The sequence below is a fragment of the Triturus cristatus genome, chromosome 10 (genome assembly GCF_964204655.1).
Source record: "Triturus cristatus chromosome 10, aTriCri1.1, whole genome shotgun sequence".
NCBI lineage: Eukaryota > Metazoa > Chordata > Amphibia > Caudata > Salamandridae > Triturus > Triturus cristatus.
In genome coordinates this window covers 83,151,907-83,177,853 of record NC_140593.1, presented here as the reverse complement: position 1 = coordinate 83,177,853, position 25,947 = coordinate 83,151,907, and the positions used below count along the sequence as shown (strand labels likewise).

Sequence of the window (25,947 nt, the reverse complement as noted above, 5' to 3'; positions counted from 1 at the left end):
ACACAATATAAGGTAGCCATGGAAGCAGCCTGGTCTATGCCACATAAGTATCCTGATGCATTTTCAGTCAGGGACTAACTGCTGGTTCTGACTGGCTGAGTAGACCTTTTGTTTTCACTAGCGTCATCAATTGCCAGCCGTATCTGGACAGGCGTCGTTCCGATGGGCTGTGTAGCCTCTGAATCCAGTTGCAACTATAGTGAGTAACATTGTCTCCACTTCCCATTCATGAAAAAGTTGGACCTCTCTATTGGAGGTGGCTGTTAATTCCTGAAGACTTAAAGGAGCTTTAAAAAAAGACCCTTAGGTCTTTTGATAGTTGGACACTTTCTTTCTGAGTCTTTATTGATGTTTACTCTCCCAGAGCAGGCTCTAGGGATTCCGGTTGTGCTACGCGTAGAGTCTACATAGCCTGTGGCATTGGAAAAGACCAACAAGGATTATTTTCGTCCACATCTTTGGAGTCAACAAGAAGACAGATGTTCTCTGTATTACCCTGGACCTGCTTAATCTCTTTGTTGTGAAAGAATGTCACAGGCACACAACCCAAATTCTGGCCATATCTGCTCCACCCATAAAAGATTGACTCTGAGCCTTCAACCTGGCAGGTGCCCATTTGTCTATCCCCATCTGGTGACATCAAAAACTCTAGTTGTTGTCAGCCGAGTCAGTTCTCACTACTTCGCGTGCACCTTTGGCCTCAGCTTCACCAGTGGTGACAACGGCCACCAATACGAGATGACAAGAAAGGAGTATTGAGGTGAAAGTGAATGATCTGCTGGTCTAGGCCTCTTCTCCTCCCAGCACACTTTAGGAACTGCACTTTGTTCTGCATCCTATATGATCTTAAACAATTAATACATGCGGAGAAGCACTACCAACCTCTAGGCCAAACACCAGTCTTCATAACAGCTATTCCAGATGGAGGAAAGGTCCAGCTGTTGCAAAACGTTTCCTTGTTTTTTTAAAGAGAGCTCTCGATGCCAGAGCTCTCTGGGATAAATGGTCTCCTACATCCATATTTGTCTGACTAGCAGTCTCAAAAAGCAAGTCACACATTTTAGGTTTGAGACAGACCCTCCCTGCATCCTTTCTCAGAAGGAAAACCACAAATCCAGTGTTTTGGCACCACCAAAAACCTTATGGATATAGTGATGTAATGGATGAATAGAATATAGAATGGTATGTGGCCATAAATGACATATTTACATATAGTATGTTGATATTTAAAATGTGAGTTCAGTTATTGTAAAGGAGCTGAGCTGAGGACACGCAGATTAGACAAGCTCCCAGCCCATCAATATACACCTTTGACAACACTAAGGTTGCCTACGAGTTGTCAGAGATTGGCGACAAAATTGCTTCCTAATTCTGTGTTCTTGAGTCTCCGTCCCCTCTGACTCGCCCGGGTCAGAGGCTATTGGTGGGCACCCTGGACTGCCTCCCTGTTTGGGAACCCCAGTCTCAGGCAGGCAGGATCCACATATAAACATGCCAGAACCAAGAGATAGCAGCACAGAGACATATCTCCCGATATACATGGACCGCACCACTGCATTTACTTTATATCCACATGTGGATAGGGATTCATTTCCACACCTCTGTACACTGCAGAGGACTTTACAATTGGTTCCTCTCTCAAACATCTGGTGTTTGGAGGTTGCAGGACACAGCCTTCCTTATCAGCTGAGCTCTTTAGCTATTTTACGCGTTCCCCATCACCCTCACCTAATCCAAGGTGCAGTGTGTAGTGACTGTAGTTGTAGACCCATGGTGCCCAGACCACCCCATGGCCACAACCACATGTATGCACCCCAGTCCTAACAAATGGCACCCCCTCAGTGTAACCGGGCTCATCCACAAGCCCGCCGCACCGCTCACCGTATCACGTCTGAGCACATCGGCGCCACCTCTGCCTCTTCTGAGGTTGGAGGGTCTGCCTATCACTGCAAGGTGGGACAGCCATTTGCATTAGCAAGCCAAATCCATTGGAAAGGATCGATGCTTCTCTATTCATTCTTTGCATTGAGAGCCCCCTCCTTTTTTTAGGAATGGGGGCTATAAGTGAAATGTGTGGAATGTCTATGATGAACCCACCAGCTGCTTTATATGAGGCTCAGTGTAAAGCTAGTTTGGCGAGTTGCCTTGTGTAAATCCACTTTATAAGAGACTTAGAAGGAAATCTGAGAAAAGAGACTGAGAACAAAGCAACACTTGGAGGCCCCACTTATTACAGACAACCCACGGAAAGGAGCCGAGGGCTCAGACATTTATTCACATACAGGTGATGCAGCGAGCCTCCCCATCAATGGGTTGGCGCACTACTATTCCTGTAGCAGCCACAGTGACTAAACACAGTGAGTGAACACAGTGAGTGAACGCAGTGAGTCACAGTGATTGAATGCAGCGAGTGAACGTAGTGAGTGAACAAAAGGAGTTAACACAGTTAGTGAGCACAGTGCTCAGCCGTGCATTCACACCCATGTGATACAAAGAATGTCTCCACCAGTGAGTAAAATCAGGTGGGAGGTTCGGACACTACGGGATATATTTATGAGGAGGTTTGCATCGCATTTGCACCTCACAAAGTGGTACACGTGCAACGCAAACCTTAAGTAAGATTTATGAAGCCACGCCAAGCCACTGTGAATGGCCCTGAGGGCTCAATACATCTGGAGCATTGCAACACAGTGCAAATTGCTGTGTTGCGTTACCCTGCCCTGGAAAGGTATTTCATGGGCAGTGCATAGGTGTTCCCACGCAACTCCCGTAGTTTTTATGCATTCCCAGATCTACAAGAAGTGGTGAACCTGGGAATGTGTCAAAAAGTTACGCTTTTCCAAGGGCGGTGTAACGAGGAGAAACAGCTCTATTTCTCCTCATTTCTTCCTCTTTCTATGTGTGCTGCATTCTGCATCACACAAAGAGGAATATGCCTCCCAGGATTTGTTTAGTGCAGGAAGGTGCACCATCCTGTTCAAAAACAATGCTGCATGCAACACGGGCACCCCGCACCATAGTGCAAGGGGTCTGCGTTGGCGGTATGCTGCCCAAAAGGCGCCAGCGCAGGGGAAAGGACAGGAATGCGCTGTATTGCCTTAAATACAGTGCATTCCTTCACTGTCCCGCAGTGCAGTCAGCAAAGTGACTTTTTCACATATGAGCCCCTACAATTCTTCACATTATTAGTCACAGATACACTGACAGCCCCCATTATTAGCACACGTTTTCATCAGCCATAAAATTCAGATTTCGAGTAATGGATTCTACAGGACATGGGCTGCTCTGGGTAGAAATTAGGGGTGGGCGGAATTTGCGTAGTCGCGCTATGCAAATCTTCGCGAAATGGTTAAAAATCTCCACGAACACGCAAAAATTCCGCGAACACGCGGAATTGCTTGTTCGCGATGCTTTTTTCCTGTTCGCGACCGCTGTTTGCATGCTCGGGGAAAAATATATCTCGAAAACACGCATTTTGAGATCGCGAAAAAGCAAAAAATTCCGCGAAGCTGTGGAAAGCAGAATTTTGGGAAATTCCGCGCTCTCCGTGGAACGCGAAATTACCCAAATTCCAAAAATTCCGCGAGCAGAACGGAATTTACCGCCCAGGCCTAGTAGAAGTCCTATTTCTTGGCATCCTTCAGTGGATCCACCTCTGGGTCTGAATTCTTATGATACGATAGCATTCACAATAGATTCCCCAAGGTCTTATTTACAGTGAGGACATCAGGGTTTACCAGAACTGACTGTAAGAGAGTAGGATCTGCACTTATGTTGCCCCCACTTTTTTTCTGATGTATACACTGGTTTCTGACTATAGTCTGGCTGGGTCCCTGCTAATCAGGGCCCCAGTCTCACTGATCCCTCTAAAACAACTTGGTGTGCATATTAGATGCACTAGTGATTGGATACTGTGGTACCTTATGAGCCCCTAGTATATGGTACCTTAGGTACCTAGGGCCTTGGTACTTCACAGGTCTACCAGGGGCTGCAGCATGTATTATGCCACCCCTGGGAAGCATTCACAATCTGACACCACAGGCCTGCTACTGCAGCCTGTGTGAGGTAGTGTTAGCACTCCTCACTGAGGTATAGGTTCCTATATCTCACCATACACACATATATGAACCTATCAGCCACCCCTATTGCAGGCCCTATCAATCCTGAGGGCAGGGTGCTTGGTTAACTATGTGAGGGGGTGCTTCTGCATGAGCAGGACCCCTCTGCAGCTGGCAGAGTCTATTCTCTGCTGCTGTTTGTGGATGCGGTTAAACCATATACTCTTAAGTGCATTATAACCTCGCGGTAAATGCTAACTTTGGAATGACTGCATCAAAACATGTTGTGTTTGGTGTCAAACAACTTGGAATCATAACCCCACACCAGTAACTGGTGTGGGAGTATGATCCCACCCTTCTAGAAGGGACGACATGTACCCACTGTACTAAACGGTAGAAATCTCATAGACCCTGGCATCACAAAATGGATGCCACCAGCACAGACACTGGGCTGCCCTCCTGCTGTTGAGCGAAACTCGCAGTGGAGGAAGCCCAACAAAAGGCATCCTGTCACAGGGAGGTGTCACCACCTCCCAGACAGGATTTAGTGTATTGGAGCTGGGTGGGTGCACTCTTAGAGTGCTTTGAAGTCCTGCACTGGGGGAGCAGTAGGCTCCTCTGTGCATATGCCAGCTCAAACCGGTTCAGGGGCTACCTGTCCCTGCTCTGGCGCGAAACTGGACAAAGGGAAGTGGGTGTAACCACCCACTACCCTGACCCTCCTAGAGGAGTGGTCATAGAGCTAGTCCCTCCCATCTTTTCACTATAAGATACCAAACATTGCCAATGCAATTTAGATTACACCTGGACGACGCTCTACAAAGAAGAATCCTGGCCCTTCGACGTTCCACTATCTCTGGAAGACTGAAGAATCTCTCTTGGAGTCAAGGAGTGACTCCCCTGCTTGGCAGGCACCAGTAACTTTGATCAACGGTTACAAACTTCACCGCTCCCGCCAGAGTCCGAAGTCCCTGCATCCCCTGAAGCAGATTTCCTGACCTCTCGATGGCCATTTTGAGTCCCCAGTGAAGCTGTGGCATCTGGACCCCACGAGTGACGAGGAACAGCAATACCAGAGAACCGTGCACTGATTTCGAGTGCCACCCCTAAACAACGTTCTACGAACTTGTGCTGTGAACCATCTGTAGTCCAAGCCCCTAGCAGGTCTGGTACCGAAAATCAGCAGCCTACCCCGTCCCGAGTGACCGTGGGTTCCTGTGGAACGTTTCCTGCAAAGGCGTCTTTGCGGTTACTTGCCCTTTGGCTAGTGACTCACCCTTGCTGGGTAAATCCATCAGACCTTGCTGGTCTGCATCATCTTCAATCTTCAGTCTACACGAGACTTGCAGTTGCCAAGGCTTGTTGGCTCCAATCCAGTTGCCGACACCGTCATCAGCTGCAGACGTTATGGGACACTCCGAATCCAGCTGCTGGTTATCGTCGATCCCTCCTGGACCTCGTGAGTGAAGAGACAAACCACCATCGACAACCTGAAACGACGCAACATCAGTGGTCATCCATCCTGCTGGCCACCGGTCACTGGCAAGTGACTTTGAACTCTGTCCCCTCAATTTTCAGGTCCTCTTCAACTTCAATCCATCTTCGGATTACAGCGGACAGCTCTCCAGTCGTCACAAGCAGCAAGTCTTCAGTGATCTCCATTGAAAACAGCGTCTCGACCCGACACCAAAAGACACCTATGCACCCGGATTCCCTGGGTGAGATAACTCGTGCACTCCGGTGCCCAAGTGTGTGTTGGCCCTCGAAATACTTACCCTGTAAGTGGCTTGCTTGTTGACTTCTCCAAAGTGCCCTAAAACTTTAAAATACAAAACCGCGACTTACGCCATTGAAACCAATAGGAAACCCGCGGCTGTGTTTAGACACTGCACGCGTCTCCCGTGGGCTGATTACTTACCTGCTAACACTGCAGAAGTGAAGCTCCAGCGATTCCCAAGGCCCTAGGCCTTTTCATTTTGCAAGTCGAGTTTGTTAACGCATTTTTTTAGTATATGGTCTGGTACGCCCCTAGGGCTACAGCCATATTTGTGCTTAATTTATTGAGAAGTGTTGACATTTGAATGTGTATCTGGGTTCTAATCTCATAAAGAGATTAGTAGAGTGTATCTAGAAATAAATACATATATATTGGATATATACCTGTGTGGTGTCCTTTTCATTTGGTAATTCAAGAGATTATAAGGTAAAACAAGCTGCTTTACATTCCTCAGAGACTTAGCCTGAAGGCTGCTCTCCACAGCTACCACTAGGATAGCTTTCTTTAAAAGGTTGTCTTAAACCTATCTACCATAAGAGTCGAATTGGACTTGTGCAAGGTGGCCACTATAACTAGTGACCAGCATATGCCAGGCCAACTTCTCACACTGACCGGCAGACAATTACAGGGGGCTATGTTCGTCACACCAGCAGTGCTTAAAAAAAGAAAAGTGCCGGGGCCCTTGTCAGGAGGCTACTGCCGCTTGCACTGCCCATTGCCCCTGCCAGCGCTGCCAGTGACAGTAGCAACCCAACTACTAAGAGATTTATCTACCTCAGTCTTATTATTACCCCAGAGAGGGTATGACAGAGAGGTGTATCTACCCCAGTGTTATAATTACCTCAGAGAGAAGAGAGGGTATGGCAGAGAAATGTATCCACCTCAATGTTATAATTACATCCAAGATAGGAGAAGGGGAGATGTGGTGGGGAGATTTCCTTCCTTTCTGTTGACTTCTTGCCTTAGAATGAGTTTCAGGAAATGACCCGAAAGTCTGAAATGCCCTCTCTTCTCTCAAGCACATCACCTGATACTGACTAAGTCCCCGTATGTCAGTTGACCCCCCCATTCACACTGCTGTTACCCCTCCCAGCTCACACTCACCTCCACCTGAAGCACTCCGAGGCGCCCTTTGAGCCATGCCTGCATTTTACAGATAAGAAACGCAATAACATTAAATAAAATACATGAATATACTGCTGTGGTAAGGAGACAACAACTAAGGGAGAGTCTAGAGAGACATTTAAATTCCTTAGGGTAGAAACAGATCTTTGCCCACAAAAAATGAGAACATTTGGGACGCGCCCCGCCCGGCGGAAGACCCAGAAGATGTCCCTCCCATTTCTTCACAGGACAGCTGGGCACTAGTCCTAATTGCTGACGTCATGCCCGCTTAGACTACAAGAACGCCCTCCATTCAGGTGTATCGGAAGAACACCACACCAAAAATATGTCTGTTTGGCTTGACTTGGGGCTCCATCGGGCTCGCCGATCTCTCCATCCCTGCTTCTGAAACAGATGGCTCACTACAACATTCCCCATTGGATGCTCCGGGAGTCAATCACATGTCCTCACTGGTCCCTCACCATGTGTGAGCCAGAGCCCTAAGGTCTGGCTCCCTCATGCTGCTGAGTGTGCCTCGAAACCCGCGAGAGCGCTTGGGAGGCAGGACCCTCAGAGCTCTGGGACCGTCACTTTGAAAGCACCCACCATTGAGACTTTGCTAAGTTGATTCGAATCTTGAGTTTTACAAACACCTGAAGCTATTTCTTTGCTTAGTCGCCTGCTTTCTCATTTTAATATGTTCCTCTGTCTCCTGGCGCCATGCTGCCCATGGATGTAACATGTGAGAAATACATGTTTTTTAAAAATTCGGCAAGAGAGGGAGAGGGGTGAGATGCGAGGACAGACACAGGCAGCGAGAAGTAATCATATCGCAATAGCATCTTCGGAGACGAGTGCTACATGTGTTTTCTGTGCCAGTCCCGCATCACCCAAGAACAGGGACATTTGTGAGGCCTTTTGCTGCTCTCTGGTGCTGGTAAAGGGGGTGTACCAAAGAGTCTGCCTACACCCACCTTAATGCAGCACCACAGATACTACAGACAGTTGTAGGGCCTGAGGACAGTATGTGTGTGGTATTACAGCAGGCAGTGGAACAGGCGGACCACGCCAAAGGGACCACGTCTGTTTCACTGCCTGTAGATAATTTCCCAACTTGCTGTTGGCCTCGGACGACAGAGCCCTTTATATTTTAAATCCAAAAGGTTTTCCACTAAAGGACAAGTCAAAAGCAAACAGGTGCCACAAAGGGATCAGGAAGGCTGCCCACACAGGGGCATGATAAAGTAAAAAACAAAACATGTGAGCGCTAGGGGGTAATACATGAGGGACAGGGGGTGAGCAGAGGACTTTGAAGGACAGGGAGGGGCTCTGATACCAACTGGAATCTAAAACCAGCCAAGCAAAGTTGTACAAAGCGGCCCAGAGCTGGAGGTGATGGGGCCCAGAGGTGCACGGTTGGGTCATGGCACGCCTTTCATCTCAGAAAGCAGCCCTCCAGCCTGCCGGGGTAGGCCCAGTCTAGCAGAATCCAGCTGGGGCAGTAGAGCCGGGGAGGGGGTGGTAGGAGAGATGCAGGCTTATTAGATTTAAAGTGTTTTCGGAGCAGGTGGGCCTGAATGGAGATGTGAAATCTGGCGCCGTTTGTAGGTGATGTCATTTTATATTTTAGATTAAATCTGTTTACAAAGAGATCCCTGTTTGATCTTAACACAAGCCTTTCTTTGCTTTCCGAATCGATTTGCCCCCAAATGTAAAGCATTTCTGAGGAATAACAGGTGTGCCGGAAGTACTTCCTTTCAAAGGTTGCTCTCCAGATGTCCGAGTGTTTGCATGAACTTTCAAACCTCCCCCAGTTCTCAGAATTATGGGCCAGTTCTACCACGAACACTTCTTTTTTCTACGCTAATCTCATGGCGACCCCCACCTACATCTCGATGAGCCACTCACGCACAAAGAAATTCGTTCTCTGCATTATCAGAATAATACAATGTATTTCTTTTCGCAAATTGAGTCCAGCTGCGATATCCTCTCACTCAAACCGCAATGCGTAGTCTATTATAGTTCTAAATATGTTCTATATTACCTTAGTATCCAAGGATGTGTGCATTTTAGATTTAGCTCACAAACCTTTGCAGTGTTGGCAAACTTCACACTCGCTGACAATTACAGCACTTAAGAACTTCGCAAAATATTAACTGTGACCACACATTTTTGCTAAACAACTTGAGTGATTAGCATTGTATAATTCATGGGATTCTGCAACCCCTGTATAATCTGCTGTCTTTAATTTCTTATAATCGGTGACATGTGACGCAACCAGCCACCGATTATTAAGAAAATATCTCAGAATTGAACTTCAATAAGTTATTACAGTCGACTTCTGACGTTGCAATACTACTTCCAAGGGCAGAAGCCGAGGTGAAAGGCAGGTGACGTCATGGAGCAGCTATTTAAAGCAACAAAAATAGACCTGGGCGGAGTAGCGGATACGCATAACTCGGCGAAACGACATAAAAAGTCAGCGAAGTTCCGCAAGCGGCGGAGTGCGGCGCGAACTGCCACTCGCGCTGATCTTCGTGCCGCTCAGGTAGAAATTTTTACAGAATGGCAGCTCACGATCGTCAACTTACCATTGGTGAGCGCGAGTGGGGGAAAAACTCCACTGCACTACGCGGCGTGGAGTTTTGTGCATTCCACTGGCTACGCGTAGTGCAGAAAACTCCGCAAACTTCGCGAACGGAATGGAGTTTGCCGCCCATGCCCAAACAAAAATGGAATGTTGCTTTTCTTTCTTAACTCTATTTTTCTATCTGACAGTGACCAGCAGAAAAATCATGTTTATTTTGTGCATTCCTTAGATAATTATAGAAAAGTTAGAATCTTCCTGAATGTTTCTACACGTTCCGAACTACTGCAGCTTTTGAAACATTTTTTTAAATTAAAACTGACTTGTATTGAGTTGCTTCTACTATCTTTGTTCAACAAATATCTACCAGGTTTTTGATGTGTTTAGTTTGCATTAAGAGTGCTATTCTTCATTTTTGCAAACATGCCCTCTCTTTCATATGAAAGAGCTATGCACCAAGGTTTTAAGCGGTTTGTGGGAAAGATGTTAATGGATTACCATGTATTATATGGGATAAAGTACCCCCTGCTGTACATGATACGGATACTGTAAGTCACATTGGAGTTCCATAATCTTATAAAGCTCCTCAGTGACTTGTAATATCCTTATAATGTACGCCGGGCATATTTTATCCCTCATATCTTACATTATTGCCAATGTATTAATAGTTTTGCTTTTTGACATCTCATAACTTGGTTTAGGTTTTTCCCACCTGATGTCTGTTAGCTTGATCTGATTGACATGCCTGCTATTGCTGTTTTATTTTAAGTGGTTCTCATGGTGTCCTTGTCTGGTGCTTTTTCAATAAGGGTTCTTCTGGCATCATTCCTGCGTTATTGGATTTGAAAATTGAAAACTATTTTAGGCCAAACTGGATGATGAAGCTTAGTATTTTGAAGCTCTCAACTCCTCGCTAATTTGAGTTCTCATTTTTGTCTTACCGCATGAAGTCTGCAAGAAGCCTTTTGCCAAGAGCTTTCATTGGCTCTGAAATGCCAATTTTCTGCTGAGAAGTTTGCCTGAATCCCAGCCCGGAATGTCTCTAGTGCAGCCCTGTTTTAGCTCCACATGTCCTGAGGCACTAATGAGGTTCTGGGAAAGCTCTTTTTGGCAGAGAAGATGCTAATGTTGGGGAGCCAGAGTGGGGATTTGGTAATCACGTTGTCAAACGTCATCCTTACTGAAAGAATTTGCCCTGTGTATTTCGTATCCCAAGATTCTCAGAAAGAGTTTGTCTTTTACATTGTTTTCAAATGGAGCTTTATGTTCTTTCTTCTAAACATGGCCCTTCCCCAATATTAGTCATGCTTTTTCTTGTTCAGAAGGTTTCTTTGTCTTTTAATATATTGGTATTTCTGTTCTTAAATATCCTTCCTTCTTATCACAAAATAATTAATTCCAGTACTTTGATCTTCTCTCTTCAATTGTTCCCTGCACATCAAGAACTGTACGACTTTTATCCAAAAATATTGCCCTTCTACTATAGGGATGTCCAGTGTTCGTCCGGAAAGATACAGATCCATAAAAGAGTCTCTCTCCCTCTCCCCCCCTCTCTCTCTCTCTCTCTCACTCTCTCTCTCTCTCTATATATATTTATATATATATATATATATACACACACACACACACACACACACGCACACACACGCACACACACAAAAAATCTTAAAAGGGCTGTATATACATATATATATATCAGCATTCTGGGTGAAATCATGACTGTGGCTTTATTTACAATGCCAGAACCGCCGCTGTCAGAGCCCGTCGACTATGCAGAGTTGGGGATAATGGAAATCCAGGATGCCGTTCCTTATGACGGACACCCATGTGATTTCTGCTAGAAACAGCCTGCGGCAGGCGAAGGACAGCATTATGGGGCTTTGATCTCTAAATGGGACTCGCGAACCTGTTCCTTTTCTCATTGCAGGATGATGATTTATGGGGCATTGAGGCCCTTATTAGGGAGCTATCTTTAGAGGAGACATGAACGCTTGGGAAACGCTTAGGGGCCACAGTGAACTGAGTCAAAACTGTCCTGTCTTCCTATTGGTTGGAGTTCCACCAATGGGAGCAACAGCTTGGTAATTTAAACGTATTATGCGCTGTGTTATATGATGGTTTAATCGCACTGATAGATGCACTACGCCGAAACGTATCTGCTCAATTAAAATCATTCAACTGCCCCGCGAGTTATCCTACCTTTCTTTGAAGTTGTTGTGCAACAAACAGGTTTCACCCCCGATCTTAGAGGCACCCGCCGTATGTTTGTCATTCTGGGTGAAATCATGACTGTGTGTGTGTGTGTGTGTGTGTGTGTGTGTGTAGAAATATATATGTGACAAAGGCGGCTTGCCGTCGAAACGCGTCGTGGCCTTCTTTTTGTCAATAAATGTATCTTCTTTTTTTACTTTCACCGAGTTTGCGCCTGTTTGTTTGAAGACTGGCAGGATTGGTTATATATATATATATATATATATATATATATATATATATATATATTATCTACTGGCGGTCGCCAGTAGATAGTTATAGTTAGGACCGTGTTTCCATAGGAAATCTGTAAATTCTATTTTGAATAACTTTGGCGCCGGTTGATGAATCCTCGCGAAATTTTCAAAACTAATGGGGCGCTCCGCTCAGCTCCTACCCTGAAAATCTCGGGGTGATTCGTCAAGCAGGGGCCGAGAAAAAAGGGGGGTCCGAAAACGCGTTTTCCCCATGTTATTTTCCATAGGACCTTTAGTCGAAGGTACAGCCCGAACGGCTGAACAGAATTACTTGAAATTTGGCAGAGAGGTAGTCCTCAGGTCCGGCATGAGCCGTTTGCATATATGGAGTCAATCTGTACAGTAGTTCCTGACAAAATTGCAGTTAAAAGTACATAAATATCTATATGCGCGCACCGTGCCGTGCGCGAGCGTAATTCTGATTGGTGGTTACATGTCAGTCAACATTCGAATCGGTCGAAATCAGGAAGTGTTGTCCGCCATTTTGTTTGTTTTGGGTGCGACACTGAAAAAGAGAGGTGGCGAACGTGAAAAGGGGGCAGGGTAGAGAGTTCCTGACCCCCTAGCCTTTGTCAGGGGGTCCCTGAAGGACCCCGAAGGGTGAAAAAAACATTTATTTATTTTTAATCGCGGGGTGCGCGCACGGTGCGCGCACGGTGAAAAACCTTAAAAAAAATATATATAATAATACATACATAACTTAGCATTTAAAAAACCGTACAAATTCACTTAGAAAACCATAGGTTTCACACACGTTATAGTTAGGAATTAGAATTTAAAAAACCTTGCAAATTCACTTAAAAAACCATAGGTTTCACATATGTTATAGTTAGGTGGACATTTCACTCGTAAAAAACCAATGAAATTCCCCCGTTATAGTTAGTTCAGATAACTATAACTCGCGCGACCGCCACTTTATCACAAGGATGATGTCATCAGTGATGTCATGAGTGATGCCACTGACCATGTCATGAGTGATGTAATATGTGACGTCATGAGCAGTGGATTGGGGCGCACGAGTTATAGTTATCTGAACTAACTATAACGGGGGAATTTCATTGGTTTTTTACGAGTGAAATGTCCACCTAACTATAACATGTGTGAAACCTATGGTTTTTAAAGTGAAAAAAAATATATATATATAAATGTGTGTGTGTATATATATATATGTGTGTGTGTATATATATATATATATATATGTTTTAAAATAAACTTACGTGCAATTAACCTAAAAGAAGCTCATTAAGATAGTCAGTGGTGCATCTGAAGATCTGACTCGGATCCAACCTTATTGTCCTACGGTGTATACCCGTACTCCACTATAAATACTTATATTAATTTTCATAATTAAACTCTTTTGTCCCCGAATGTTATTCTTCTGTTTCAAAGTATTACAAATACTTTCAAAATGATTTACTTCTGCTCCAACATTTTCTTCCATCTGTTTTTGAAAATGCCACCTTCAGTTCCTAATTTTTTTTTCTTCTGTTCCATAAAGTCTTCCTTTAATTTCAAACCTCCCCTCCCCCACCCCCTTCTGCTCTTCAACATTCATGCACAACACCAAACCATCTCCAAGTTAGGTGACTTTGTATTTCAAAGAACTTCCAATGAAGAACTTCCCCATGGTGGGGTATTGAACCCGCCCACTAATGTGCGTCTGTACCTCGTCATAAATATGAAACATTATAAAAATTCGATTACAATTACTACTAAATGCTCTTCCATCTGCTCCAAAATCCCTTCCTTCTGTTGAAAGATGTCTTTCTTTCATTATAAAAATGGCCTATAGTCTGTGCCCAAATGCTGTGCCTTCTGTTTCAAAATAACTTTCCTGTCTGCTCCAGAATCCCTTCCACCTGCGTTAACCAGCTCTTTCTTCTGCCTTCACCCACCATTTATTCGACTCTAAAACATATTTTCTGAACCCCAAAACACTCTTTGTTTTTTTTGTTTTTTTATAAAATATTGCTTTTTCCTCCAACATTCCCTTGTTGTTTCTTTTATCAACCTTCTGCAAAACTCAAAATCTCTAGCAAGCCTGTGTTCTGTAATGCTTGTACTTCTCCTTCAAAAGGCACATTGTTCTTAACTGCAGTCTGTCTTTCGCTCGAAAGTATAATTTTTACTTCTCAATGAATGTGCCTTCTTTCACCAAAGTTCCTTCCTTTCTCTTGAAAGTATATAAGCAACAATTTCACTTCTTTTGGCGCAATAGTATTTCCTCTTCTTCAAAAATTCCATACTCACCTTGCAAAAATGCCCTCCCACCTCCGTTTTCCTGTAAACATCACCTTAAGGCTGTTTTTATTAGCATTAGTTCAGGACAGCAGCTATACCAACAGCATTTCTCCATGGATTAGTGAATGGCTAAGCTGAGCCTTAAGACACTTTGTGCCATGAATTTGCATTCACCGGTCACAACACACAGAGAGTATTGTGTGTATTGACATCATCAATTTTGTTGGTGCAGTTGTATAAGTATGTGGCATTTGTATAGCAGAAATCTAGCCAAAAAGGCAGCAGAACCCTGAACAGGGTCAGAGGCAAGCATACAGTCAGGGAGTGATAGGAAAGATGTATCTATGTGTGTATGTATGTATGTATGTATGTATGTATGTATGTATGTATGTATGTATGTATGTATGTATGTGAGTAAGTATATTGTATCTGGATAGCACAAACCGACTTCTGGTTGTTAGACGAGATCTGAAAGATTTGGCGTTATTACAAGCTTGTTATGTGTTAAATTTGAATAAAGTTTAGGGATTACACTGGTGGAACTGTATGTTTAAAACCCAAAGGGAATGAATGTAGTAGACAAACGCTGCCTCTTGTTCTGCATGGCTTCATTTCAGATGTAGGGAAAAATTAGATTGCTACACAACATTCCATATAGATTCATTTTCCCAAGGTATTGGATTTGACTGTCTCTCTTTTGGGAACAGAATGAATTCTGCTTTACAGTTTTTTGCCTGGCCATTTTGATTACATACTTTTTTTTATTTTTTATTTTTAGTAAAGGTAAGCTTCTTTTATTTTGGTCTTGCTTTCTGTGTTTGAAAATCTTACTAGTTGAACTTTCTTTTCCAAACTCCTTTTGTGTTCTCAACTGAAAATGGAAATGCAGCCATGCTTTTGTTAACACAAAATATTAGTTTTGATCATTTAGTCTGACAGTAAAAAGGGACGTATTAGTCTGGATTGTTCTTTAGTTTGCTGCAGCTTATTTTCACAGAGGACGATTTTATTCCCTCTCAGTGTCCTTTCCCCAGTCCTCAGTAGTGCCCTCTTCTCAAATTGACTCTTGCCCTGTATCATGAGTGTAGGATCATGAAATGCGCATGTAGACTGGGGACGTGTGGATGGAGAGATGAGCTGGTGGAAGTCTCCTGGAACGTCATTGCGGTCCGTGGGTAACCGCGTGGCTGCAGGGTGTTTTAGGCAGAATGAGACATGGACCTCATGATGAATCACACTTTAAAGACTATTTTGATCTTGCAGTTTGCAAGAAGCCTGCTTGTCGGATGACGCAGCACAGGGTGCATCACTGACAGACTATCGGACACACAAATATTGTGTGGACAGAATATTGTGTCAAAAATATCAAAGACCAAATTATCAAGAAGGTGAGTGCAAATAAGTAATTATAGATTTACTATTCTTAACTTCACATCTATATACATTGATGTGCAGTTATATATATATTAAAACTTTACTTACCTCTAGAAACTTACCTTTTCGATATTTTTGTCCTCGATGTTTTTGACATGATATGTTGTCCCACAATATTTTTGTTTCTGATATTCTGTCCAAATACCCCACTCTGTGGTTTGCAAACCTAAAATCTAAGACTAAGGGCTTAATTTAGAGTAAGGCTCCCTGTTTTCCGTTTTTACAGATTTTTACAGATAAATACAGACAGAAAAACATTTATTTTCCTGTCTGTATATATTTTTAAATGTGGATAAAAGCGGAAATTGGCTTGTTTTTGAATGGTTCTAAATGCTGTCAGTCATGACTGCCAGGCAAATAGCGAGCAGATTGATAGGTAAGGGAATTAAAAATATATAGGGATTTTAGTGAAGAGCCTTAAACAGCAGTAGGTTTGCACAACCTTGATACTAAAATGTACATATTTTCTATACAAGTGCATGTTTTACCACCTGAGTGTGTAGTATCATTGAAACCTGTGAGGCGTTCAGGCACGAGTGCACATTAAGTGGTTAAATAAATGCAGAAATATACACATTTCAGCTTCATTTTTTAACAAAAACTAAAGTAAATATAGATAAATACAGGTAAAATCTGCAAAAAATAAATATGGATAAATACAGACGGAAATGACAAAAATATAAATACCATAAAACCGGGAGCCCTAATTTAGAGTTTGCCGGATTGGTTATTCCGTCACAAACAAGACAGATATCCCATTGGCCTTAATGCAAGTGCGTTATATCCTATGGGACGTGTAATAAGACGAACAGCATACCCGCAATCCAGCAAACTCTAGACCAGGCTCTAAATCTAGGTGAAATGTTTTCGCAAATGTGATATGGGTGTCGCTCTCCCACTAATGCAGCTGATATCGGTGTGAGCTGGGGTTCAAGGGTCAGGTGGAGTCCATTCTTTGACCCATTTTCCAATGTATGATGGAAAGATGCTTCCTTCCCATCAAGTGGATTCACGCTGCGGTATACGAGGGGGGACAAACTGCTCCCTGATATTGAATAGGGTATGGACGGGGGGTCCTGCATTATTTGCTTCACTAAAAAGAGTTGTGAAATGAGCCTGATTTACGTGGTTCATTTTGTTCTCCTTTGTAGAGCCAGGCCGCGGCCCACTACAAAGGGACGAAGCATGCCAAGAAGCTCAAAGCGCAGGAAGCTGTGAAGAGCAAGCAGCGGATGTCCACCGCCAACAAGGACACCGCCAAGACCACCCTCTCCTGCATCACCGCCAGCGCCATCAACACCAGCTCAGGCAAAACAGGTCAAGACGCCATCTTTCTTCTTGCTGTGTCTCTTGTTTTCCTTGTGGTTTGTCTCTACCTTTTCTCTCCCCGTCCAGTGCTTGAACTGCAAGTTGGTGAACATCTCCCAGGACACTGAAGTGCATCAAAGTGAAGTGAGATTGTTTTCAAAATTTAAGCAATGAAAACCCTAAGCCCCACTGCAAGAGTGTTGCGTGGTGTTTCAGGGGGCGAGGCCACATTTCAGATCTGTGACCCCAGTTCTCAGCACTTCATTGATGCTCCTTGTTCTGCTGGAGAAAGGTTTGAAGCCCCCCAGGATGATTCTGCCTCTTCTGACATGGGAGCACCTGGTATTGGGGGGCCACATCCAGCAGAGACCAAGGGTGTTCTGTTAAAAAATATGATAAAAAAGACAAATCATGAAAGAATTACACCCTTCAGCCAGTTTACTTGTTAATAGTCAGAGCTCACCTCTCGACCTAGTCTGAGGTTTCCTTTTTACTCATAGATTTGCAGTTTAGAAAAATAAAAACTAAACTATCTAGAGATTTAGGTAAAAAAAAATATATAGTACAAGCTGTAAATCAGGAATACTTCTGTGGTGAAGGGAGAAAGAGGCCAGGAGAACAGAAGGAAAACTCGGGTGGAGAGAAAATAAAAAATGTAGTGATGCTTCGGTAACCCTGCGAAGGACCCTTTTGTAGAAAGGCGTAATGATAAGGCAAATCGTCTGGCTGAACCCCAGCAGAAAACTAGAACTTTCCTGGTAGTACACTGCCTCTCAATGTCTTGCAAGGATGGGCAGCGCCAACTTTGTCAGGCCCTCTAAGTACCCATGTGGACAAGACTGCCTCTGCAGAGGAACGCCAACTTTAGAATTGTGGTTTCTTGGTTGTGCATTTGGCACTTTGCTCTTAGACCCCATCTGCTTGCTTTTAGGGTGACTGCAAACAGTTGATGGTCATCAGTAATTAACTGCATGTCACTGGGGCCTTAAGAGACATCAGGCGAATGATGTCACAATGGATCTCAAAACGAGTGATGTCACAATAGATCTTAAAGTGAGTGATGCCACAATAGATCTCAAAGCGACTGATATCACAATAGATCTCAAAGTGAGTGATGCCACAATAGATCTCAAAGGGAACGATGTCACAATAGATCTCAAAGCAAGTGATGTCACAATAGATCTTAAAGCGAATGATGTAACAATAGATCTCAAAACGAGTTATGTCACAATGGATCTCCAAGCGAGTGATGCCACAATAGATGTCAAAGCGAATGGTGTCACAATAGATGTCAAAGCGAGTGATGCCACAAGAGAGCTCAAAGCGAGTGATGTCACAATAGATGTAAAGGCGAGTGATGTCACAATAGATCTCAAAGCGAGTGATGTCACAATAGATTTCAAAGTGAGTGATGCCACAATAGATCTCAATGAGAATGATGTCACAATCGATCTCAAAGCGATTGATGTCACAATACATCTCAAAGCAAATGATGTCATAATAGATGTCAAAGCGAGTAATGTCACAATAGATTTCAAAGTGAGTGATGCCACAATAGATCTCAATGAGAATGATGTCACAATAGATCTCAAAGCGATTGATGTCACAATACATCTCAAAGCAAATGATGTCATAATAGATCTCAAAGCGAGTGATGTCACAATAGAGCTCAAATCGAATGATGTCACAATAGGTTCTAAAACCCAGGCAGACATCACCAGACAAAGGAACATTCTGGAATGCCTATTGTTGGTGATTGTTACTCCTCAATTTATTGCTGATGGAGCAAGCGAAGGGCAAAGAGTTGAAACTACAGAGAGTAGACAGGGTCTTGCAGCCATTCTTGCTCCTCTCCTGCCTCTGGCTTCATGACCCCTGATGCCAAGGGCAGCATGGGCAGTGCCAGGGAGGCAAGGAGAGAGGAGCTGCTGCCCCTAGTTGGCGATAGTTTCCAGTGGCAAGCAGTATCTCCTGGGCCCCCAGCGCTCACTCCGTCACCAGGAGATAAGGCTGCCCCCAGTTGTGTTTGCCTTGGGATCTCAGAGATGGAGGCATTGGGGTCTGTAACGATTCCTGATACGCTGATTTGGCGAGACGTGGTATCTCCGTGGTACAGGTGCAGCGAGGCGTGAGAGCAGCTGATATGACACAGGGAGACCCGCCAGGCAGAGCAGCTGAACAACACATGAACTCCCCCCCCCCCACGCTTTCAGCGTGAGCTGCCTACTTAATCAGCTGCGCTCTGGGGATGGAGATAAGAGGCCTTAATTCAAATCAACACTCAGCAACAGAGCACGCAGACCAACAAGCAGGCAACTGCACAGTGTGTGCTATTTTCAGCTGTGTCGAATCTGCGTGAGCCTCAAAGCAGGTCAGCTTCCCCTTACCCGAGACAGCACGTGCCGGGAGGGCTGACCAGGGCCCCCAGAGGCAAAGAGCTGGCACTTATGAGAAGTAGTCAGAATTGGGCTGCTATGAGCTCAGCAGTTACCTGCACCCTTTGATCTCTACACAGTACATCAGCAGACAGCAGGATGTGAAAGGGACAAACACAGGCGCCTGCTCCTCGTCTCTAATGGAGGCCTCCCTTTCATCCCAGCATCCTTAGCTGGCTTTATCACCCTGTACAGCCATCCTGTGACTGGACTGCCACTTAAGCTGATCATAGCATGCCCTACAGTACCCTATAATAAAGTACGTTAGGGAGGCGGTCTGTAGTCATATAGAGGAGCAGAGACGAAGGGCAAGTACTGCCTCAAGGGTAAAGAAAACCAGAGCAGCTCATGTGCAAAGACTTTCAAAATTATATTTGCTGTTTGGGTGCTCCCTTGCCCCTAAGAACAAGCCCCTTTTTAGGTCCCGCCTGAGCCAGCGCTTTAGCGCTGCTCTCGCGAGAGCTTTTGTAAAAGGGGGATCTGGAAGTGTAAACTAGTGCTTTTCAGGCCTCCAAATACAGCGCATGTGCGCCGGGCGCGCACACCATTTATAAGCCTGAAAAGCACTGCCTGATCACTTTCACGGCGGCTTTGATGTCCTCAGTGAGCCGCGCGGCCACTGAGGACATCAAAGCCGCCGCAAACGTGCACACGATTTGCCACCCCCTTCCTGGTTGTTGTAACAGCTGCTCATATTTCACAAGGTCCTGTGTAGGGCTGCCTCGTTAAACAACTGACCACTGGAAAGAGCAGACTTCCCCCCCCCCCCCCCCCCACATGTCTCCTTCTCTCTTCCAGTGCTCCCCCTCCCCCAGCCCAAACATGACTTTCTAGAACACTGCGCTAAACGCAAAGTGAGTGTCAGCCTGTGAAATACGAAACAGGCTCGGCATACACACCTCGAGTTGTCATCCATGTTAAATGGAACAATGTTGCCAAATATTGAGAAAAGGCTGAAAGCAACCCCTACCAAGAGCAGCCTCTGTGGATGAAAAGCTGCGTGCACACTTCACTTCAGGGCTGATTATATCTAATTTCTAAGCTAAGATAAGAAATGTGTATGAGCATCTGTCCATTCCTTACTTCCACGTGAGCAATGAAACACACAAAATGCTGTTGTATACTCCACAATTTCCTCTCCTTTAATATATATTTTTGCATTATATCTCGCACCTTCTAACCGGCTGATCACAAAACGCATAAACATTCACCCTTGCATGCAAAGAAGAAGGGCACAATTTTAAGAGCTCAGACATTTTTCTACATACATTATTTTCTCTTTCATTATTACTGCATGAAGATCGCGCCCTGCCTGTTTCTGATGATCATACTGGCCAGCACGGTGGTGTCTTTAAATCACTGGAAAAGTCTTAGCTCGGACTACACAAATGCCCTGCGATGCCATACGAGTGACTGTGCGCTAGATCAGTGCCAAATAATAACTAAGTATTCAGAGAAATGTCTGAGATCTACACATTATATGCAAAGACAAAGGGCACCGTTTTAAGATCTCAGACATTTATCTGAATACTTAGCGCACAAACAGTCACTCCTATGACATCACAGCACCTTTGGGTAGTCTGTGCTATGACCTTTCAAGTGATTCCGTGGCTGCCTGAGCAATGCACCTTTTCTGCCAGCCGGTATCTGTGAAGTGCTTAGGTGCCAACAGCACCAGCAGCCAGCCCGCGCCTTTACATGTGGCATCAGGCTGTTTATTTTTTAAAAGCGCAAACTCGACCAGAAAGTATTGGAGCGCTTTACACGATAACCAGTTCCATTACAGAACACATTTATTGATTTTTAGCCACGGGAGATGAAATGAGTACTTACTGTAACAATTTAAAGTTACTCATTTCAGCCTCTCTTGTTTTACATATGCACACTATGTTAAACAAGCATTTGCAATGCAATAGGTCTCGCAGTTATACGAGTTTGAGCTATTGGCATCATAAATGACAGTGCCTTTTATTTATGTTTAAAAAAAAAAAAACTTAAATAAAGAGCATTGTCATTTACAATGCCAATAGCTCAAACTCCTATAAATGCGAGACCTATCGCATTGCAAATGCTTGTTAGGTGGTGTGTTTCGATCTGTGGCTCCCTCAAAATTCTCCTGTGGTCTCCCCTCGGAGGCGCTTGTGAGATAGCTGCTGACAGCACTGTCTGTGCTCTGCAGTGAGCTCCAATGTCCCCAAGTCCCTTACATGCGTGGGTCATGCCACTGTCTGTGCTCTGCAGTGAGCTCTAATGTCCCCAAGTCCCTTACATGCGTGGGTCATGCCACTGTCTGTGCTCCACAGTGAGCTCCAATGTCCCCAAGTCCCTTATGTGTGGGTCATGCCACTGTCTGTGCTCCACAGTGAGCTCCAATGTCCCCAAGTCCCTTACATGCGTGGGTCATGCCACTGTCTGTGCTCCACAGTGAGCTCCAATGTCCCCAAGTCCCTTATGTGTGGGTCATGCCACTGTCTGTGCTCCACAGTGAGCTCCAATGTCCCCAAGTCCCTTACATGCGTGAGTCATGCCACTGTCTGTGCTCCACAAAGAACTCCACTCACCTCTCTCCTTAATGGAAATGAATAGCATAATATACTCAGCGGATCTGCATGTATGCTTTACGCCATGCTGTTTGTTCCTGTGCAGTTGCTAAAAAAAGGATATTTAACCATATCCTGGATTTAAGTCCATGCAGTGGCCAGGATCACAACAACTCAGCTTTGTGTGTGTGCCCCCAGTGTTTTCTTCTGTCGGCTGATTCCAGAATGGAACCTAAGGGGCAATATGCGATTTATCACCCTTGTGTAGTATGGGAGGGGCCAGGACTCACAAGAGGCGGGATCTCCGGGGGATGCTCACACCCCTCCTTTCTCACCGGAACAGTGATGCATCGCATGTTACATTCCCCATATCTACATGTAGGGATCATTGCCTGCATATTTGTTACATGTAGTGACTGAAACAAAGACACTTCACCAGCTCAAAGACACAATGTATGAAGTGTATTCACTGAGCTTAAATGAAACTCAGTAACTCTTTGTCAGGTTCCTGCAGCGTTTCCCCGGGGCCAGTTATGCTGCGCTGTGCTGGATATATGCTGATAATGTTCTGAGTAACCGTGCCAATAAACGCACATTCACACATGTATCACTACAGCAAAATCAACATGAGAAAAAACACCGTTCACTGCCTCAGACACTGCAGGTTTCAACCACTTTACACAAGCAAACAACTCTCCGAATAGGCAACAGGTCTCTTTCGTATGATTTTGATTTGCTGCACAAATTTAACCCCTTACATCCTATTGTTTTAATAAATATATTTTGTTATAAGGAACGCACATGAAAAAAGACTTGATATAAATCCTACTTGCAGACGCACCGAATGTACCATGCCAATCACTGACATTGAAAGGAATGAACAGTGATAGTAAGTGGCATATGACGCTGTACACATGCTAGATTTATGTAGGAAGGTAGCATGCCCTCTTTCTAGGAGGAGGCCTGGACAGAGTTAAGATGTTGGGGAGTTCAGTGTGAGAGGAGGTTTAAGACAGGCTACTTGTGGGTGGAGCGATGGTCGGTAGGTGGCATGTGGTTGTGTGATTTGTGCTGTTGGTGTGGGATCTGAGTTTGTTGATCTGCTTGCTGCCGCCGTGATTGGTGGCTCTGCTTCTACTGACTGATCGAGGCACAGAAGTCCTGGGATGGACTGAGGAGTGTGGCAGCCTAAAGGAGCGCATTGCAAAGATTGGGCACTGTAATGTTTATCTGATAATCGTTTTGCTGAGTGTAGAGGAAGGTCTCAAACCCCACTTTTGAAGGAGGGTGGCATTATAAAGGCATGGCTGCACAATAGCTGTTTTGAAGATTGCACATCATTGGGTGTTGTCCGTTTACACCAAAGTGTTTTGATAGTTCATTTATCTTTAATGATGAAGAAAATAGATGTTTAGAGGTATATATAATTTAGTTAGGAATGTGTCGCATAAATTATTTGGAATCTAATATTTTGATTTATTGAAGTTTAGCTAGATTGATTGTTTTGAATGTTCTTTCTAAAAAAGAAAGCAGAAACATAGTTTTAGACTTTTGACTCATAATGATATCATGGGATCCATTCCTAATATGAAGTTTCCAACATGCCAGTCTATTTAGATGTACAATTGATAAAAGGGTTGACATTTCACATAGAAGTGCACAGTTATTTTAGTTTTCAAAACATTAATCTTTTATTTTAGAATTGCTCCTGAGCGTGTGCCCTGATACAGCTAATTGAATGCTACCATCCCCTTAAACTGTGTTTTATTGTAAAATAAAAACGAAACAGAATCTAACAGAAAGAAAAGTGGGATGGAATTGAAGATTACGACAATAATTGCTGCAGAAAGGAAATCGTGATCAACAAGACAAATTGTGTGTGACCTCTAAAACATTGTTGAGTTGCAAACTGCTGTGTCCATATTAGTTCATTTCTAAGAGAAAAATAGATTGAATTAAACACAAGTATGTCGAAGTACCATCAAGGTTACCCACCCTTTTAAAAAACAATTTATAACATATAAAAATCATTTATTGGAATGAAATTTAAAGTGACCTATTAGATAAATTGACTGGCAATATTACACATGGCATCAATTTGGCAGAATTGATAACACCATGTATAGCGTCACAAGAGCCTTTGAGGGTCATCACCAAAGGCATCCATTTTGCCATCGTCCCTTCCACCAAGTTCGATGTACATGTCACTTATCTTTATGTCTGTGACATTACAACGCTGCAATGCATATTTGGAATCAAAGGAGCAGAACATTCTAGAGCGGACTTGGCTGCAGACCTGCCAATGTTGATTTAGAGGAGGGCCAGGCAGGCATCATGTTTGCAAGAACGTCTGGAAAACGCTGATCCTTTGTTTTCTGTAAAATTATAGCCTGTCAGAGTGGAGGCTGAAAATGACTGTTTGTCTTTCCCCTCAGTACAAATATGTGTTGCTGTTCAGTAAGTAGGCCACTGTCCTGTCTCATCAGCACAATATTTCCCAAAGTGACAGGAGAGGACGCACAAATGCTGTATGTGGTGTTTTGCGCCCATCTCCACCCAAGCATGTAGGGTAAAAGTCATCCCTTAGCTCTCTATTTTCGGCGTGGAACTTGCCACTGCAAACGTCACTACGCACATTCTGTGATTTGATCCTTTTAATATGGACAAATGTATACCATGGGGATGACGCACAGTGGTGCAAACTCAGTATGGGAGGAAGGGGGTCTTCTTGTCTTGTATGATATTGTAACATTTCTATAGCGCTGCACACTCCGGTCAATGCTCTGAGGCGCTCCAGAGTGGTCAGATGAGAGATTACTGTTGTTGTGCATAGTGGATGGAGTTTTGCCTGTGAGGGAAGCGCCTAGAGTCACGCCTGAGGTTTGGAGGGGTGTTTCAACCCCTTTACCACTGTAATGACGTCTTCCTAAAGATCAGCAAAAGGCCTGTGCCCGGTGAAGCCAACATCTCCCTGCGTAGCCCTAAAGTGAAGGCAGCGGAGCATCCTATGGTAACTAAGCAACATCTGGGATTCAGCCAATCAGGAGAAGAACAGCCTGCAGCTAGGGAGATTGCCAAAGCTTGCGTTTCTTATTTTGTCAAAATTCGCCAATCTTCCCTGTCATCTGGTTGGAGGGGGGCACGTGAGGGCAGTCCCTCTTTGGAGGAGATGTGAGTGACGTGAAACTATTTTCATTGGTGCTTGCTGTTACCCTGTGGTTCGTTCCCTGCTCTCAAATATTATCTTTAAAAAAAGACAATATGCGGGGATATTGCCAAAGCTCTTCCGCCAGCCTTCAATTACTTTAGCTAGCTTTTCCTGCATCTCTTGTCAGAGCGTGATGTGATATGGTGTGATATGACGTGATGTGATAGGAAGTGATTTCATGTCATGTGACACCTAATTCACATCAGTCCTTCTGTTCTGAAAGGTTTTCTCTTCAGGTCTTAAGCATCTAAGGTCCAGATGTAGGAAGCGTTTCTGAGGTCGCAAACGGCCCGATTTGCATGTGCAAAGCCCAAATTGCAATCCAGTAACTTGTTACCAAATCACAATTTGGGTTTTGCGATTGGGTATATGGAAGGGGCGTGTTGAGGGCGTTCCTTCCTAATACCGAATTGAAATGGTATGTATGAATGTTTTGCAACCGTTATGCGGTCGCAAAATGTTCGCAATATGCCACAATTTGAATGATTGGCAAAATATTTTTTAAGAGCAGACAGTGGTCTTAAGGCCCACTGCCTACTCCTAAAAAATGAAACTTCAAAGTTGTATTTATTTTACAAACACATCCCATTTTCCTTTAAGAAAAACGGATTGCATTAAAAAAAATAGATTTATTTATTTAAAAGCAATACAGACATGTTGGTCTGCTGCCCCAGCTGACCACCATCCCCGTGATTGCAGCGAATCGTAATGGGTCACAAATTGTGACCTACCTCAATAATATTCATGA

General features: G+C 44.2%; 1 protein-coding gene across 3 annotated transcripts in view; it reads left to right on the top strand.

Annotated features, from left to right (window-relative positions):
• Positions 1 to 25,947, top strand: part of ZNF385D (zinc finger protein 385D) — a 485,067-nt gene that overhangs the window by 321,554 nt on the left and 137,566 nt on the right. For all 3 annotated transcript variants that reach the window (XM_085630469.1, XM_085630470.1, XM_085630471.1), the window contains one exon: positions 16,860 to 17,025. In XM_085630469.1, the coding sequence (XP_085486595.1) occupies positions 16,860 to 17,025 (166 nt within the window). The remainder of the gene's footprint in view (positions 1 to 16,859; positions 17,026 to 25,947) is intronic.